This window comes from Sinohyriopsis cumingii, chromosome 5, assembly GCF_028554795.1.
Source record: "Sinohyriopsis cumingii isolate HCF-2022 chromosome 5, ASM2855479v2, whole genome shotgun sequence".
NCBI classification, from domain to species: Eukaryota; Metazoa; Mollusca; class Bivalvia; order Unionida; family Unionidae; genus Sinohyriopsis; species Sinohyriopsis cumingii.
Window position 1 is genome coordinate 78,581,551 of NC_142965.1, and position 16,318 is coordinate 78,597,868.

General features: G+C 34.7%; 1 protein-coding gene across 2 annotated transcripts in view; it reads right to left on the reverse strand.

Annotated features, from left to right (window-relative positions):
* The window catches only part of LOC149799536 (uncharacterized), a 349,619-nt gene that overhangs the window by 309,411 nt on the left and 23,890 nt on the right, over nucleotides 1-16,318 (reverse strand). For both annotated transcript variants that reach the window (XM_089958886.1, XM_089958885.1), the window contains exon 2: nucleotides 13,545-13,669. In XM_089958886.1, the coding sequence (XP_089815012.1) occupies nucleotides 13,545-13,669 (125 nt within the window). The remainder of the gene's footprint in view (nucleotides 1-13,544; nucleotides 13,670-16,318) is intronic.

Genomic DNA, 16,318 nt, shown 5'->3' on the forward strand with positions numbered 1-16,318 from the left:
ATAAGACTCAATGATAAAAGAATTTCTTTTTAGCCTTAAGTCATGAAATGTTGTGAAATTTTCAAACCTATAAATGACATTTCTTCGTTTTGTTCTTAATATTTATTTTGTAAAGATGATGTCAGGATTATTTAGAAACCAATGAATTTATATCACTAGAATTTTCAAGTATGTACCATATAAACTTGCTTTTAAGTCGGGTTCAACTAAAAACTACACAGGCCCAGATCTGCTGTTGCACAATGTGCATGCAGATCTGGCTCAATGCAGTTTGATTGGAGTAACCATGGACCCTGATTTGCCAATGCATTATGTGACAGCAGATCTGGGTCTATGCAGTTTGCTTAGAGTAATCATGGACCCTGATTTGCCAATGCATTATGTGACAACAGATCTGGGTCTATGCAGTTTGCTTGAGCAATCATGGACCCTGATTTGCCAATGCATTATGTGACAGCAGATCTGGGTCTGTGCAGTTTGCTTGGAGTAATCATGGACCCTGATTTGCCAATGCATTATGTGACAGCAGATCTGGGTCTATGCAGTTTGCTTGGAGTAATCATGGACCCTGATTTGCCAATGCATTATGTGACAATAGATCTGGGTCTATGCAGTTTGCTTGAGCAATCATGGACCCTGATTTGCCAATGCATTATGTGACTGCAGATCTGGGTCTATGCAGTTTGCTTGGAGTAATCATGGACCCTGATTTGCCAACGCATTATGTGACAGCAGATCTGGGTCTATGCAGTTTGCTTGGAGTAATCATGGACCCTGATTTGCCAATGCATTATGTAACAGCAGATCTGGGTCTACGCTGTCTGCAGTTGGGCCTTTCTTACAAGTGAGTACAGATGATACCCTTATCCATGTTGATTGCTAAGGAAATCACCACTAACAGATAATAACTTCTTCAGCTCATAAATACATTATCTTCTGGATAAAGATTTTCTAATCAACGCTAAACCTATAAAGATACTAAAGTTATCAGAGAAGTTTTCGAAACATCACCGTTAATAAAATTTAAATCTTTTAACATCATTGAAATATTGGATCTTAAGGATTGACTTTTAGGGAAAACTTCTCTGTCATTACCAGCTTTTTGATAATTGTTTGGGCTTTTAGGTGCACAGCTGCATGGATGAATACACATCTTTACAGATGAATATTCATCAGATCTGGAAAACATGAAAAAGTCTACTCAGATAACAAAAGTTAGGACTATGGTATGCCCATTATATGGAACAGGTTAAGAACAATGTCAAATTAGCACACAACCTCAATGAGAAAAAATAGATATGGTGTTACAATGCACAGTCTGAAAACAGAAGACAATTTCTTCAAAGTGTTTTTACTGTTGTAAATCGAGTTTTATAAGGTACACAACAGTAGAGATGACAAGAAAACTACAACTAATATGCTCAAGTTTTCAAACACATAATTATTTTTACCATTCTAAAGGGGGGGGGGGGCAGGTGGTTGAGTGGTCTAAAGCACTCATCTTTGCCAATCACTGCTATCTCATATCTGCATGGGTACGAGTCTCAGACTTAATCAATGTGGATCTATGAAAAAGCTTGCCAGTAGCTTCCCCATGGGTTGGTGGTTCTTACTGGCATTTTCACGGATTACTACTCCACCAGTTACACTGGCTGCCATGTACAGCCTAGCATGCACTGAAAATGGCACAAAACCTGAAGAAACAACAACAACCATCCTAATGTACTCAGAGCATATCTGCATATTTTATGTAGACAATACAACTATAAGTATATATAGAAAATTATTAATTATTTACAAATTACACAAGACAATTTCATCTTAAGCATTCACAGACATCAGCTTATCACTCTTGCTGTAAGCACAGTCCATGTTGAATAATGAAGATCGACATAAATTATGTGATGGATTCAAGTTCCAGATGTTCTTCCATGGTGAAACAAAAGCACTTGAATTCTGTGAAAACACTCCCTCAAACAGAGCCATACAATTAACTGCACCCTGAAATAGTCTATGTCACTCAGCCATTTGATGTTGTAGTCATCCATGTTTTTTCTTTTCTGGTGTTTATAATACAACTCATCCAATTCAGCATGATGCAATTAGTTCCAAACCAGGAAAGGGAATATCCAATTAAAACATTCTTATCTACAGCTCTGGTACTTTTTGAAAGCTTTGTCAGAATGGCATGCAATGTAATATTTCTTAGTACCAATGAATATCATCAAATTACCAGTACAATGACGCCAATGTTTCCACTAATATATGAAGGATTTTACTGACATAAATTTTGATACTCTACCAATAAGAAAGCACATTAGATTACCAAAGTTTTGATATTCCACCAAATAGAAAGCAAATTACATTCTCAAATCGATGTGATTTTGCACAAATCAGAAGACACATGATATTCCTCAATACTGATATTCCATGAATCAGAAGACATGTTACATTCCCAAATATTGATATTCCACCAGTCAGAAGACAGATAGCATTGCCAAATGTTGATATTCCACCAATCAGAAGACAGATAATGTTCCCAACTGTTGATATTCCACCAATTAAAAGACACATCACATTCACAAATTTGTCGGAATAAATACTTAAATTCTTAATTTGTAATCAGAAAACTACTTATGCCTAAATAAACACATATACTCTTCCACATTGTCTTTAACCTTATCTTGAATATGTAACGTAACAGAATTGATGTTGTTACAGAATTATGTATCATCTTTCGAAATTATAATATAATTGTATTTCAGTCATTTGAGACTATGATATTACATCCCTTAATTTAATAGTTAGTACTATCATTAAAGTACATGTATATTCTGTTGTAATAGCTCCATTCAAGACATGGTTTGTCTAAGGTGCAATCAACAACTGAAGCAAGTCAGAATTACATGAAAGTATTGATTGTGGGTCATATAAACAAGCTTGGGAAATCGAAGTACAACTGCCCTTAAACGCATGCTCTAGCATTTATTGGTTCAGTAAAATTTGAAGGTCCAAACAGGACTATTTTGTTTACGACAAGTTTTAATCACATTGAAATAATAAGAGTTAATGTTAATTGTTTAAGATTATTGTTAACTAGAGATTGTTTATTTGGAACATAAAAGGACACTATATAATGAAGATACATGCATAATGTTCAGTCTTTCAGTTATACACAGCATTCGAAAGAGTCATTTGAGAGAAAAATAGTGATATATATATATATATATATATATATATATATATATATATATATATATATATATATTCATTGGATTTGACAGAACAAAATAATCATAAATTTAAATAGTTAGTACCTTGAGATTAAGTGATTATATTCAAGGATTTGAAAATCTAACAAATTTTATCAGATTATGTGAAACATTCCAGGACTTCATAATTATAGTCTATGTTAGGCAATTACACTGAAGCAAAAACATCTGGATTAATAAATCTGTTAATTCAGTTGTGTTATCATGGTTACACATAAGCACTCTTCAAGCTTCATTTGGATTACCTTAGAAAAGTTTCCACATTAGTGAGAAATTTATAGAACATTTCAGGATTATTAGAATTATTAGGATTACATAATAGGAATTCATACACTGTAAGTTATTTCTAATTCTCTCAATTTCTTTGATTTATTTTTTATTTAAATAAATATATACTTTGGAAACTTGAATGCTTGTTGGATTTACCTTGATTCAATACTTAAGGTCTAATCCCTAGACATAACAATGTAATGAACCTGATGCAAAACACAAACAAAAACTAAACTAGAGTGGGACACAGAAATTATTTATTCTTGTGGGTTTTCAATCACTTCAGCAATAAACTGGTCCCTTGAAAGTAAATCAGAATACTGTTTGTAGTGTTGGAGAAAAACATCCAAACTGTACAAATAAATGTTTGTGCCAACAGAGAAGATAATTCACAATTTAGAGTGAATAAAACTCCACTAAGGACATCTTCGTACAACAAAGTGTCTTTCTCCTGCAGTAAAACACAGCTATGGGCACAATCAGAAGACAATGCTCTAACTATCCTGATAAAATATTTGTCAAGAAAATGGATCAAGATAAACAGAACAAATGATATCTGAGTTAAAACCATAATTATATTTTTTAGTATCAAAGCAATTAAATGTGGCTATTTTAGGCAAAAGAAACCATTCCTGTTAAACTCGTATCACCTCAGAGAAAATGAATCTGTGAACATGTATATGACTTGTGGCAAAAAACAAATGTAACCCAAATGACGTCACATTGATTGATTAGGCTCCTATCTGCCAACCTTCCATTAAGTGATGGAGTTCTCATGAGACTCAAAAAGCAAAAGGTGTATTTTGTGGTCTCAAAGGAAGAGGTCAGTGTATGTGACCCTCAAACATATTGTTGTACAATTGAGAATAAGTTATATGATCATAGAAGCCAATGGCAGAAAATTTAAATCTGAATCAAAGAAAATAAAAAATGCTTTCTCTGAAGGCTTTATTATAATTAGAGTTGGTAATAGTTCATAAAATTAGCATTGTCCAATATAAATGCTGTTGTTGTTGTTGTTGTTGTGGGGTTTAACGCCATTTTTCAGCACACGATAGGCTATACATGGCGGCCAGTATTAATGGTGGAGGAAGAACCCAGGAAAACCCTGGAAAGAACCACCAACCCACGAAAAGCTACTGGCAAGCTTTCTCACATACCCACACTGGCCGAATCTGAGACTCGAACCCACGCAGACAGATGTGAGATGGCAGTGATCGGTAACGGAGAGTGCTTTCTGCAAACACTCAGATATTCACTTAATACACAGACATTGCATAAACAATAGTCCCTCCTGTTCTGAAAAGAATGCTAAAATAACAAGAGTTCCTTGAAGGGACTGACACTTGAGTGTTTGAAAAGAATTTCCAGGAATTCATAAGACAATTTCTTCTGTTTAACTGCATAATGTTGAAACAACAGCAGTTCTTGAGGAATCCTCAACAACAACAAAAATCATCCCAGCTACTGTTTGTCACCTGAGTTATCTGTTCAATTAAAATGGTTGTTTATCGCTGACCACCTTTACCTTTATTGTTGTTGTTATTGTTTTGGGGTTTAACATGGTGGCCAGTATATCTGATGGAGGAAGAACATTAGAACCTCAGTAACAACCACCAACCCACATGATGCTGCTGGCAAGTTTTCTCACATGCCCACCTTGGCTAAGCCCAAGACTCAAACCCATGTGGACAGATGTGAGATGGCAGTTATCAGTATGTGTGTGTAAGTTTGTGTTTTTGATTTTTAACGTAGCTTTAACAATTTTTCAGTCAAATCGCTGTGAAGTCTGCAGTGTTACAGTTTATAATGATGTCTAGCACTGGGGCATCATGTCCCACCCAGTCACATTATCCTGACACTAAGCCAACCAGTCCCAACACTAACCTCTTATTGCTGAGCACCTAGTAAGCACTGCTGTTAGTACCAGTTTTATGTCTTTGGTATTACTCAACCAAGGTTCAAACCCACAACCTCCCGCATCCAGGGCTGATGCTCTAACCACTAGGCCACAGGAGCGGTCAGAGTTAACAGTTAAGGTGAAACTTTCAGACCACTCTGCCACCAGAGGCCCAACCTTTACCTTTAAAATCCCATCTATGACAATCACCTGTATAAACTGACCAGAGGTGATAGTTTTCCATAGGCATTAAGCATGACTGTTTACTATATATATATATATATATATATATATATATATATATATATATATATATATATATAAAATACTGGGCATATATCTTGGTATCAAGGTATCTCTTTTATTAATATAATTACTGAAAAATCATATTTTTATAAACAAAAGTCTCAAAGGATTAAGGAATAAAAAAATTTCTTTTTTTCATGACATGTCATCTTCTGGCACGTATTTAGGTTTAACACAACCTAAAGCAGTTAAGCATCATATACACTTAACGAATAATTATTTGGGGTGATACTTCATAACAATGTCCCATTTTGAACTTACCAAGAGATGAAAGAGGGCCTCAGTGAGTCACAGTTATAAAGCAAGGATAGCTGCTAATAATTCATGACACCCATATTTGATGATACTATACTCTTGAGAAAATCAATGTGCAACTTATGTCCTTAGTAGTCAATCCTACTGAACAAACAAGTGGAAATAGATATCTCAACCATGTAGCAACCTACCTGAAGAAATGGGCTAAATTCTTACAGAAACCTTTTGATAACCTATAAGCAATTAGGATAATACCTTGCAATCATCTGGATTTTATCCACTTAGCAAACACCTGTACTCCTTAACAATGTATTGCCAACTCTGAATAGTGTTGAAAAAGACAAGCCATTGCAAAATATACCAGCAGACTGAGTCTATGCTTTTCTTTGCTTGAAATCTTCAGTAAAGTCATGAGTGTAGACCCAGACTGGGTCTATACTTTTTCTTTGAAATCTTCAGTAAAGACATGAGTGTAGACCCAGACTGGGTCTATACTTACTTTCTTTGAAATCTTCAACAAAGACACAAGTGTAAACACAGACTGGGTTTATACTTTACTTTCTATGAAATCTTCAGTAAAGACATGAGTGTAGACCAAGACTGGGTCTATACTTTTCTTTCTTTCAAATTTTCAGTAAAGACACAAATGAAATCCGTAATGGGTCTATACTTTTCTTTCTTTGAAATCTTCAGTAAAGATCTGAGTGTGGACCCAGACATATCAATGTATGTACATTTGTTGCAGCTGTGTGTGAACATGAGCGAATGTCATATGAAGAATTGAAATAATTCTAAGTTGTCCATTTAGTACTTTTAAAAATAATTCATTTACATCACTCCTTTCCAGGCAGACAATGCTGATTTTGATGAAAGAAAGTAAACAATCATTTGCCACAAACATATTTTTATTTTGGAAATAATGTGTAGGTGGAAAATAACATCTGCATTGATGGGGGCCCCAAGTGGTCTAAAGCGCTCATCATTATGGATCACTGCCATCTCACCTCTGTCTTCATGGGTTTGAGTCTCAGGTTTGGCCAATGTGGGTATGTGACAAAGCTTGCAAATAGCTTCTCATGGGTCAGTGTTTCTTTCTGGGGGTTTACTGGGTTCTTCCTCCACCAATGATACTGGCTGCCATGTACAGCCTATCTTGTGCTGAAAAATGGCGTTAAACCCTACAACAATAACTACAACATCACATTGTTAAAATGCATTTTGAAATGAGACTATTTTAAAGCACTTAATGTAGGATTACATTTATTTTAAAGCAGGTTTTAATTTCTTCGGTCACAATTTACTGCCATAAAAATGAGCTACAAATGGCTTTTAAATGAAACCTTTTTATTACATATTTAGTTCATGATTATGAGACTGAACATTTGTAGGTTGAGTTTAAAATGCAATATAAAAATAATGACAAAAAAAAAATTAGAATGAAGGCAATTTCCATATTTGCCAAGAACTTGTGTATTTTGTGAAAACCTATTTCATTCTTTATTTATGTCAATGCAACTTATGCTAGATTTAAAAGAAAAAACAAACTAAGAAATATATTTTTAACAAATTATCAATAACAGTAAATCTATTGAGTTGAATGGTTTTATGGATCTCCCAACATGCCAAATATACAATGCTAATAATAGCAATATAAATCCATATCCAATAATGAAAGTCTATGAAATTCCAAAGGAGACTGATAATGATTATGGTTGTTGAGATTCCAGGGGAGACTGATAATGATTATGGTTGTTGAGATTCCATGGGAGAATGATAATGAGTATGGTCTATGAGATTCCAAGGGAGACTGATAATGATTGAGGTCTATGAGATTCCAAGGGAGACTGATAATGATTATGGTCTATGAGATTCCAAGGGAGACTGTTAGTGATGAAGGTCTACAAAATTCCAAGGGAGAATGACAGTGATGAAGGTCTATGAAATTCCAAGGGAGAATGATAATGGTTATGGTCTATGAAATTCCAAGGGAGAATGATAATGGTTATGGTCTATGAAATTCCAAGGGAGACTAATAATAATGAAGGTCTATGAGATTCCAAGGGAGAATGATAATGGTTATGGTCTATGAGATTCCAAGGGAGACTGATCATGTAATGGTCTCTGAGATTCCAAGGGAGACTAATAATGATGAAGGTCTATGAGATTCCAAGGGAGACTAATAATGATGAAGGTCTATAAGATTCCAAGTGAGATTGATAATGGTTATGATCTATGAAATTCCAAGGGAGACTGATCATGATGATGGTCTCTGAGATTCCAAGGAAGACAGATAATGATGATAATCTTGGAATTTCCAAGTGAGACTGATAATGATGATGTGATCATAGGTTATGAGATTTCAAGTGAGACTGATAATGATGAATGTCTACACAATTCCAAGGGAGACTGAAAATGATAAAGATACACAAGATTCCAAAGGAGACTCAAAATAATGATGGTCTATGAGATTCCAAGGGAGACTGATAATGATGATGGTCTATGAGATTCCAAGGGAGACAGATAATGATGATAGTCTATAAATTTTCAAGTGAGACTTATAATGATGATATGATCATAGTTTATGAGATTTCAAGGGAGACTGATAATGATGAACATCTACACAATTCCAAGGGAGACTGATAATGATAAAGATACACAAGATTTCAAAGAAGACTCAAAATAATGAAGGTCTACAAGATTCCAAGGGAGAATGATAATGAAAATCTACAAAATTCCACAGGAGACTGACAATTATGAAAATAAAATTCAGTGCCAATCATTTCCAATTTGTAAATTCTTTCCAGCATGTCATTTTTGGCCAGACAGAATGTTAGCTGGTTCAAATTAAGAAATGGCAACCCTCAATCTACTATGCTCTTCTGAACAATGGCAGACCAACAACCTGTAATCTCTGCTCAGACTGTCTCTTTGTTTGTGAGGAAATGATATCTATGAGAGTATGTGCTCATAACCTATAATATTCCTGATTACAGCTTCTAGTCTGCAGCTTCTTGATCTCAATGAAATAGAACCTAATTGATAAAGTGTCTGGTACATATCTGATTTCTCAAAACTTCTATACCCCCCCCCCAATAACTTCATCATGTACTCTCAATGTCATCAACCTTTGGTACAATGACAGAATCCTTATATGTGCTTATAAGATAAATGACCTCAGTACTGCAAAGAGAAAATCATGATTATACTGAATCCAGAATTGCTCCAGACAGAAGACTGTTCACCCTTTTTGGAAAAAAAAATTGGGTTCAAGAAGTGGAAATGATGATATCCAATTCTGATATTTAATTTTTAAATATTATTACAAGTAAAATAATATCTTTTTGTTTTTTAAAGTTCTTTTTACATCATATGGAGAATTACATCATGCCAAGGAAAGCGAGTAATGTACCTTGTCTCAAGACATGCCATGGTAGCCATTCTGGGCTTATCTAATTGTGAGAATTAAATCAGAAACCTTCTGGTACAACAACACCTTATACCCATAATATTAAACTATGGAAAAGAGACAGAGCCAAAAAGAAACAGGAAAAGAAAGAAACATATGTAAACACAGTGAGATCCTGCTATAGCACACCTTGTTATAACACACTTTAAGATATACCACATCTATGGCATGGCTTTGAAAACTTAAAATAATTTGACAAGTTTCCTGAAGCACTACAAAATGTCACTTTGAAAATGAAGAAGAGTTTCATTCAATAATCTGGCCAGAAATGCTGTATTCTTTAAGAACAAAAAATATCTTGTCACTTTTTCTTCTAACTTTTGAAAAATATCAACTCCTTAAAAAGCTGATTATTGTTAATCAATTACTTAACCATCAACAACAAAGCCATTAATTCTTCTTTGTGTTTGTCTTCAATTCATCCTCTGTACTATCAATTCAATTCATCCTCTGTACTATCAATTCACTTCATCCTTTGTACTATCAATTCAATTCATCCTCTGTACTATCAATTCAATTCATCCTTTGTACAATCATTGCTTAAGCGAGGGTAAACAATAACCAACACATGTTTGCTTAGTCATCTGGCCCCAAAACACTGCAGTGGTCTAAAAAGTAGTTTCTCATTCATGTTTATAATTCAATTATTTGTATAACTATTTAAGGGAAAACAAGATACCACCAGTGCCTATTGAATCAACCATCATACACAATATCCCTGTTGAAATTAGTTTATCACCCAAATTGTCAAGAGCTGTTGTTGGTCACATGTATTTATGACCCATCCTTTTTAACTCCATATATATATATATATATATATATATATATATATATATATATATATATATATATATATATATATATATATTTCAAACTCATCATATGGCTATATCCATATACTTGAATACTTGAATTCTGACTCAATCCTTTTCATTTTGAAGTCTGAAAAACAGACATTAGCTTCAAATAACTTATATACACACGTGCTACTTGTCTATGTAAAGCTGATGTTGCATATACTGTTTTTCAACTGACTGGAAGCGAACCATTAAGTTGCAGGGTTGGAGAACTTGGCTGTTATATACTGCTCACTCTTTTTGCTCTGCTGTAGTACAAAGTTACAGTTATCAACAAAAGTCTGAATAAATACAGGGCTTTTTTTTTTTTTTTTTTCTCTGTCCTTTCAAGAACAACTCAGCTGTGTTGTTTGGAAAGATCAATCACTACCCATGAAATCCAATGTTTCACTCCCAAACTGGGCTAAGTAAGTTCTGCAGTGAATGAATTGTTCATTTCAAGTACATTATGAGGACATTATAAGGTCAATACCCTCTCAACCTCATGTATAAATTTCCACTAACTTATTTTTCAAACCTAAATAAAAGTTTCTCTACTGAAACCTATCAATATGTAATTTATGCATTTTACTGTCAGTCAAAATCATTCCTTTGTCAAATATATCCAGCATATTATGTTTCTGAAAATACATTAGAAGAAACATTAATAGGGAAATCTGTTATTGACCATGGTCACAAACTGGTCTAACATGGTTCCCCACAGTTTGAAAAGGGACTCTGTTGCACATATGAGAAAAGTCAATTCCATGAGGACAGCACTGTCATTCTTTGACAGGATGTTCACTAATATGTTTTTTTCTTCATGGAATGTAGCAAACTTGGAGGGTGATGTGTGATGTTCTCTGATGTGTTATGTTCACTGGCAAACAGACAGGAGTCAGGGATGGGTGCATGCATGGGGACTGCAGTCAGAAACCTGTCCTCAATTCATCCAACAGCAAAAAATGGTGATGAAAACTGGTCCTAGAAGGATCGGGACTGATAATGAATCTCTGTTTGGTTTCCACCATACCAGAAGGAGGAACTGCAAAGGTGAATATGGAGATGTCCCAAGGAACCAATGTCTGCAGCTGCATTCAAGGTTCAAGGTAAAAGCAAGCATTCAAGGTTCAAGGTAAAGGCAAGCATTCAAGGTTCAAGGTAAAGCAAGCATTCAAGGTTCAAGGTTCAAGGTAAAGGCAAGCATTCAAGGTTCAAGGTTCAAGGTAAAGGCAAGCATTCAAGGTTCAAGGTAAAGGCAAGCATTCAAGGTTCAAGGTTCAAGGTAAAGGCAAGCATTCAAGGTTAAAGGTAAAGGCAAGCAGACAACTATGTTTTTGCTTCCAGCACCTCTCAGAGTGCCAGAACTGTGGACTGTGAGGTCTAGTTTGTAGCTGCACATTACAACAGGCCAGGAGCAGTCTAACAGTTTGAAGCAAGTGCATAGACAATTATTAAATATAAGTGTTGAAAGAAACAAAAATTACCCCAACATTTAACCAAACTTTATTGGTGGTCATGTCAATATTTTCTTTAGATAGAGAGGAATACATTGGCCCTATGTTACACAGGTTCTGATATTATTCCTTTAACACAAATAATTACATGTATCTTAGTTTTAGATTGAAAAGTGTACCCAAACCCCTAATGCATGAGATACACAAAGTAATTTAGCAGGTCCCTTCCAAGAATTGAATTCTTACAGGAGGAAATCAAATTATGGAATAGTTAGGTCTCACTGGAATTTTCATCTGACAATGACCTACTGCAGAAAAATGAGAATAATTTTACACTGAAGATACAAATAAAAACAATCTAATGATTTTTGTAGGCAGTATACATGTGAGATTTTGACTGCAGCAATCTGATTAATTCCTTATGCAACTGGTGGCTTTTATACCGAACTAACACTGCCACCAACCCCTAAATTTTACATTCATTTTTGACAGCAAAGAGCTATTTTGAATATTATCCTGTGACAAGGCAGCTAAAACAATCAGTATTTGCCTTATGCATGAATAAAGTTCACTAGTACTATAACAAATCAGCATACTTTTCATCACCCCTCAACCATCTAGATTTTTAGATATTTACCTCTGTAGCAGACACACTTAAATACATAAGCCCAGTCGACTGCTCATTTGCAGCCCAAGTTATGCATTTGATCTCCAATGCTCATCAAACTGTGACAGGCAGTCACCAACAAGCCAACCCATTTCCAAGCCTAACACAAAGTAAATCTAAACCACACTACAGATTTAGCTTCTGTGTGAATTTATAAATGCCAGGCTTGTGATAATTAGGTTCATGCCTTCTATCTTAAAAATTAGGAAGGTGTCAAAATACGAAACTATCCAGAGAGACCTTAAGAATTTATATGCCAGTCAGATATGGGGAAATGCTTCTCAGTTTCAAAACTGTGGGCAATTCTGAATAAAACGCAACCTCAACATGTGTAAAATTCACAATCGTCTGTTTCCCATGTTGTATGGCAGTTGTCAATGATCGAGGGCCATGATATAGAGTAACAGCTATGAGACACCTTTCATTTTACTTTCCACACTTAAACATACAGATTCTTTATAACAAGTCAATGTCATCATTTTTCATAGCTAATATATCCTGTAGCATTAGTGCCTGGTGATATCAGTGATATCTCACAGCAAAAATAGTACTATTTATGAAATCTCAAAATGTAGTGAATAAAAGATGTATTTTAAAAAAGCCAAGCTGATTCTCCTGTAAAATAACTGCAAAATGTGCATGCTAAGTACTTAACAAAACATGAACTATGCACAACATATATAAACTGACCAGAACTCTCACTAATTTCATGAAGAAGGTCAAATCTATAGTCGAACAGAGAAATCTTAGCTAGACTGTAAGGAAGGCAACTCATCAGGGAACAAAAAATGTATGGACCAATCTTTGTAAACTGAACCACATAAGTTGAGAATTTTAAACAATGAAATTCTATACCCAGATTCATCCCATCTGTTGATAAAACAATATGTATGGATAATGTATTTTAAGAACACTAAGAAGGTCACCTTTGCATCATTTTGACACTGGCCATCACATATTATTGCTGAACCTGCTGCTATTTAGAGATGTTTGTTTTGCTAGTGATTTTAACCTGCACCGAATCAAATCTAAAGCAAACAGAAAATCATGCAAAGTAAAAGAGGGGAGGAGAAATAACACAATGTAAAAAGAGACATCAATTTCACATAGCTCACCAAAAACTTCAATGAAGCTGATCCAGATACATTTGTTCTTGTTAAAGCTCCACAACAATTGGTGCGGCTGACTCCCAAGGAAATCTTTATCACTTCGGCAGGTGTGCTCCCATACAACTTGAGGCCTACAAGAAAATAAAACCCTGAACTTCTTATATATAGGTCATTATAACTTAAATTTCTGGAAATAAGATGAAATCTATGTATTGAAACATTACATCATGAGCAGATATGTATGTAAAAGCAATAAAGTAAGGCACTCATCATTAAATTAGGAAAATATATTAAGTATGTACTGAAAATATTGACAAACTGAATAAGCATGTGAAATACTTCAATTAAATCACCTTGCATGAAACTTAAAAGGCTTTTGCTGTTCATTAGCAAAATGGATCAGAAGCACTACCTGGTAACTCTAACAGTGTTGAGTTAACTCCCTTCTTATACTATGATTAAGTGCTTTCAAATCTATAGGAAGTGAATACCTATGTCAGATTCAAGATATGGAGGTAACGTTACAGATTTAGCTTATGTGTGAATTTATAAATGCTAGGCTTGTGATAATTAGGTTCATGCCTTCTACGTTAAAAATTAGGGAGGTGTCAGAATATGAAACTATCAAGCGAGACGTTACTGAAACACCAAGATTAAAATAAACTGTAGAAAGGAGACTGCAGATGTAGCCTGCTAATGTGCTGAAAACTTGCTGCAATCTCTGATGAAGACAAAAACAAAATGTCCAAAACAGCCTGGCATCCTTGCAAATGGACCATACAAGATGCATGAGTGGATTGCATCATACTGACAATTCTCCACTCTGTGGGAGGATGTATTCAAGAAAATGGTTTTTCTGCACCAAAAAAACCAATAGCAATGGGAAGTAATTGCTGCAATTAAACATTGTTTTAGGTATTTATCATTCAACATGCAACAATTTCAGCTAAGGGCCTACTTCCTGCTACCCCTTGCCCCATCTGAATCTAAGATTCAAAGAAGACATACATGCGATATTCTGTTCTATGAACTAGATTGGATATGACACGATACATTGCACATTAGTATGGCACTATGTGGACCCTGACCATCATGTATTGGGGTTTCACTCTAGATGCATGGATACTGGTGATAAAATAATATCATGGTTATAAAGGCAACTGATTAAGAGTGTTGGAATTTAAAACTGGACAAAACCCTGAGATATTTGGTGCAAGCATTTGGTACTAATTTGCAATTTTCTATTTGACTACATGACAAAACCATTTTGAGATAAAACTGGTCATCGATTTTCTTTGATTCAATGAAGAAAGAGCATATTGGCAATATTATGTACAAAATTGAAAACAAAACGAATTATATTTCCACAGAATCATTTCACGGTAACTTAAGCCCATCATCTCATTCAATCTTCAATGAATTCTTTATCCAGAATTAGTAATAAAGTGTTTAAAACCTAATTCTCAGTGCCTAAAGGCAAAAACAGATTTCTCAGTGCCTAAAGGCAAAAACAGAATTCTCAATGCCTAATGAAACAAAAAGGACAACAACCAGTTAAAAAGATGGTCCACTACCTCCAGCACTATTACTACTGTCCAAGGTCTTAATACCATCCATAGTCACTTATAAGTCAAACTGCAAACAATATAGATCCTGATCTGCCATTGCATAATGCACCTGCAGAGCAGGGTCTATTTTGTTTGTTCTACTAATTACTACTAACAAATTGCACTGACCAAGATCTGGTGGCGCATTATATGATGGCAGATCTGGGTCTGGGCAGTTTACATTTGAACTCGACTCAAAAGCAAGTACATATGATATATCCTTTACTATTATGGCAGTCATAATCCTCTACCATGATGGCAGTCATATTCTTTACCATGATGGCAGTCATATTCTTTACCATTATGGCAGTCATATTCTTTACCATGATGGCAGTCATATTCTTTACCATTATGACAGTCATATTCTTTACCATGATGGCAGTCATATTCTTTACCATTATGACAGTCATATCCTTTACCATTATGGCAGTCATATTCTTTACCATGATGGCAGTCATATTCTTTACCATTATGACAGTCATATCCTTTACCATTATGGCAGTCATATTCTTTACCATGATGGCAGTCATATTCTTTTCCATGATGGCAGTCATATTCTTTACCATGATGGCAGTCATATCCTTTACCATTATGACAGTCATATTCTTTACCATGATGGCAGTCATATTCTTTACCATTATGACAGTCATATCCTTTACCATTATGGCAGTCATATTCTTTACCATGATGGCAGTCATATTCTTCACCATGATGGCAGTCATATCCTGTACCATGATGGCAGTCATCTCATCTTTACAATTACTGATAAAAAAAAATTGGGAACTTCCATTTGTTCCTCATACTCTATCTTTAATTTATCATACAAAATTCTTAAGAAAATGATTTTAAGAAAAAATATAACAGTACTATAATCATCGATGCAGTGCCATTTCATGGACCCCTTGTGACACATTACATCATCTAATTTAAAGTGTGTAAGAAAAGGCACTTAGCTCCAATTTACTCAGCATGATATAACCAACATGATGTGTTAAAAGTGTCATAAAAACCAACCAAAAAACCCAAACTAACCAACGTATTATACGTAAGGTTTACCTGTCATTAATGCCAATTTTTTGACCTTTGTGAGGTGAATAAGAAAATTTTTAACCTCCATTTTTCTTCATTTTGTTGTTGCTTATGTAATTTTAAAGATTGTTTTATAGATGAGTT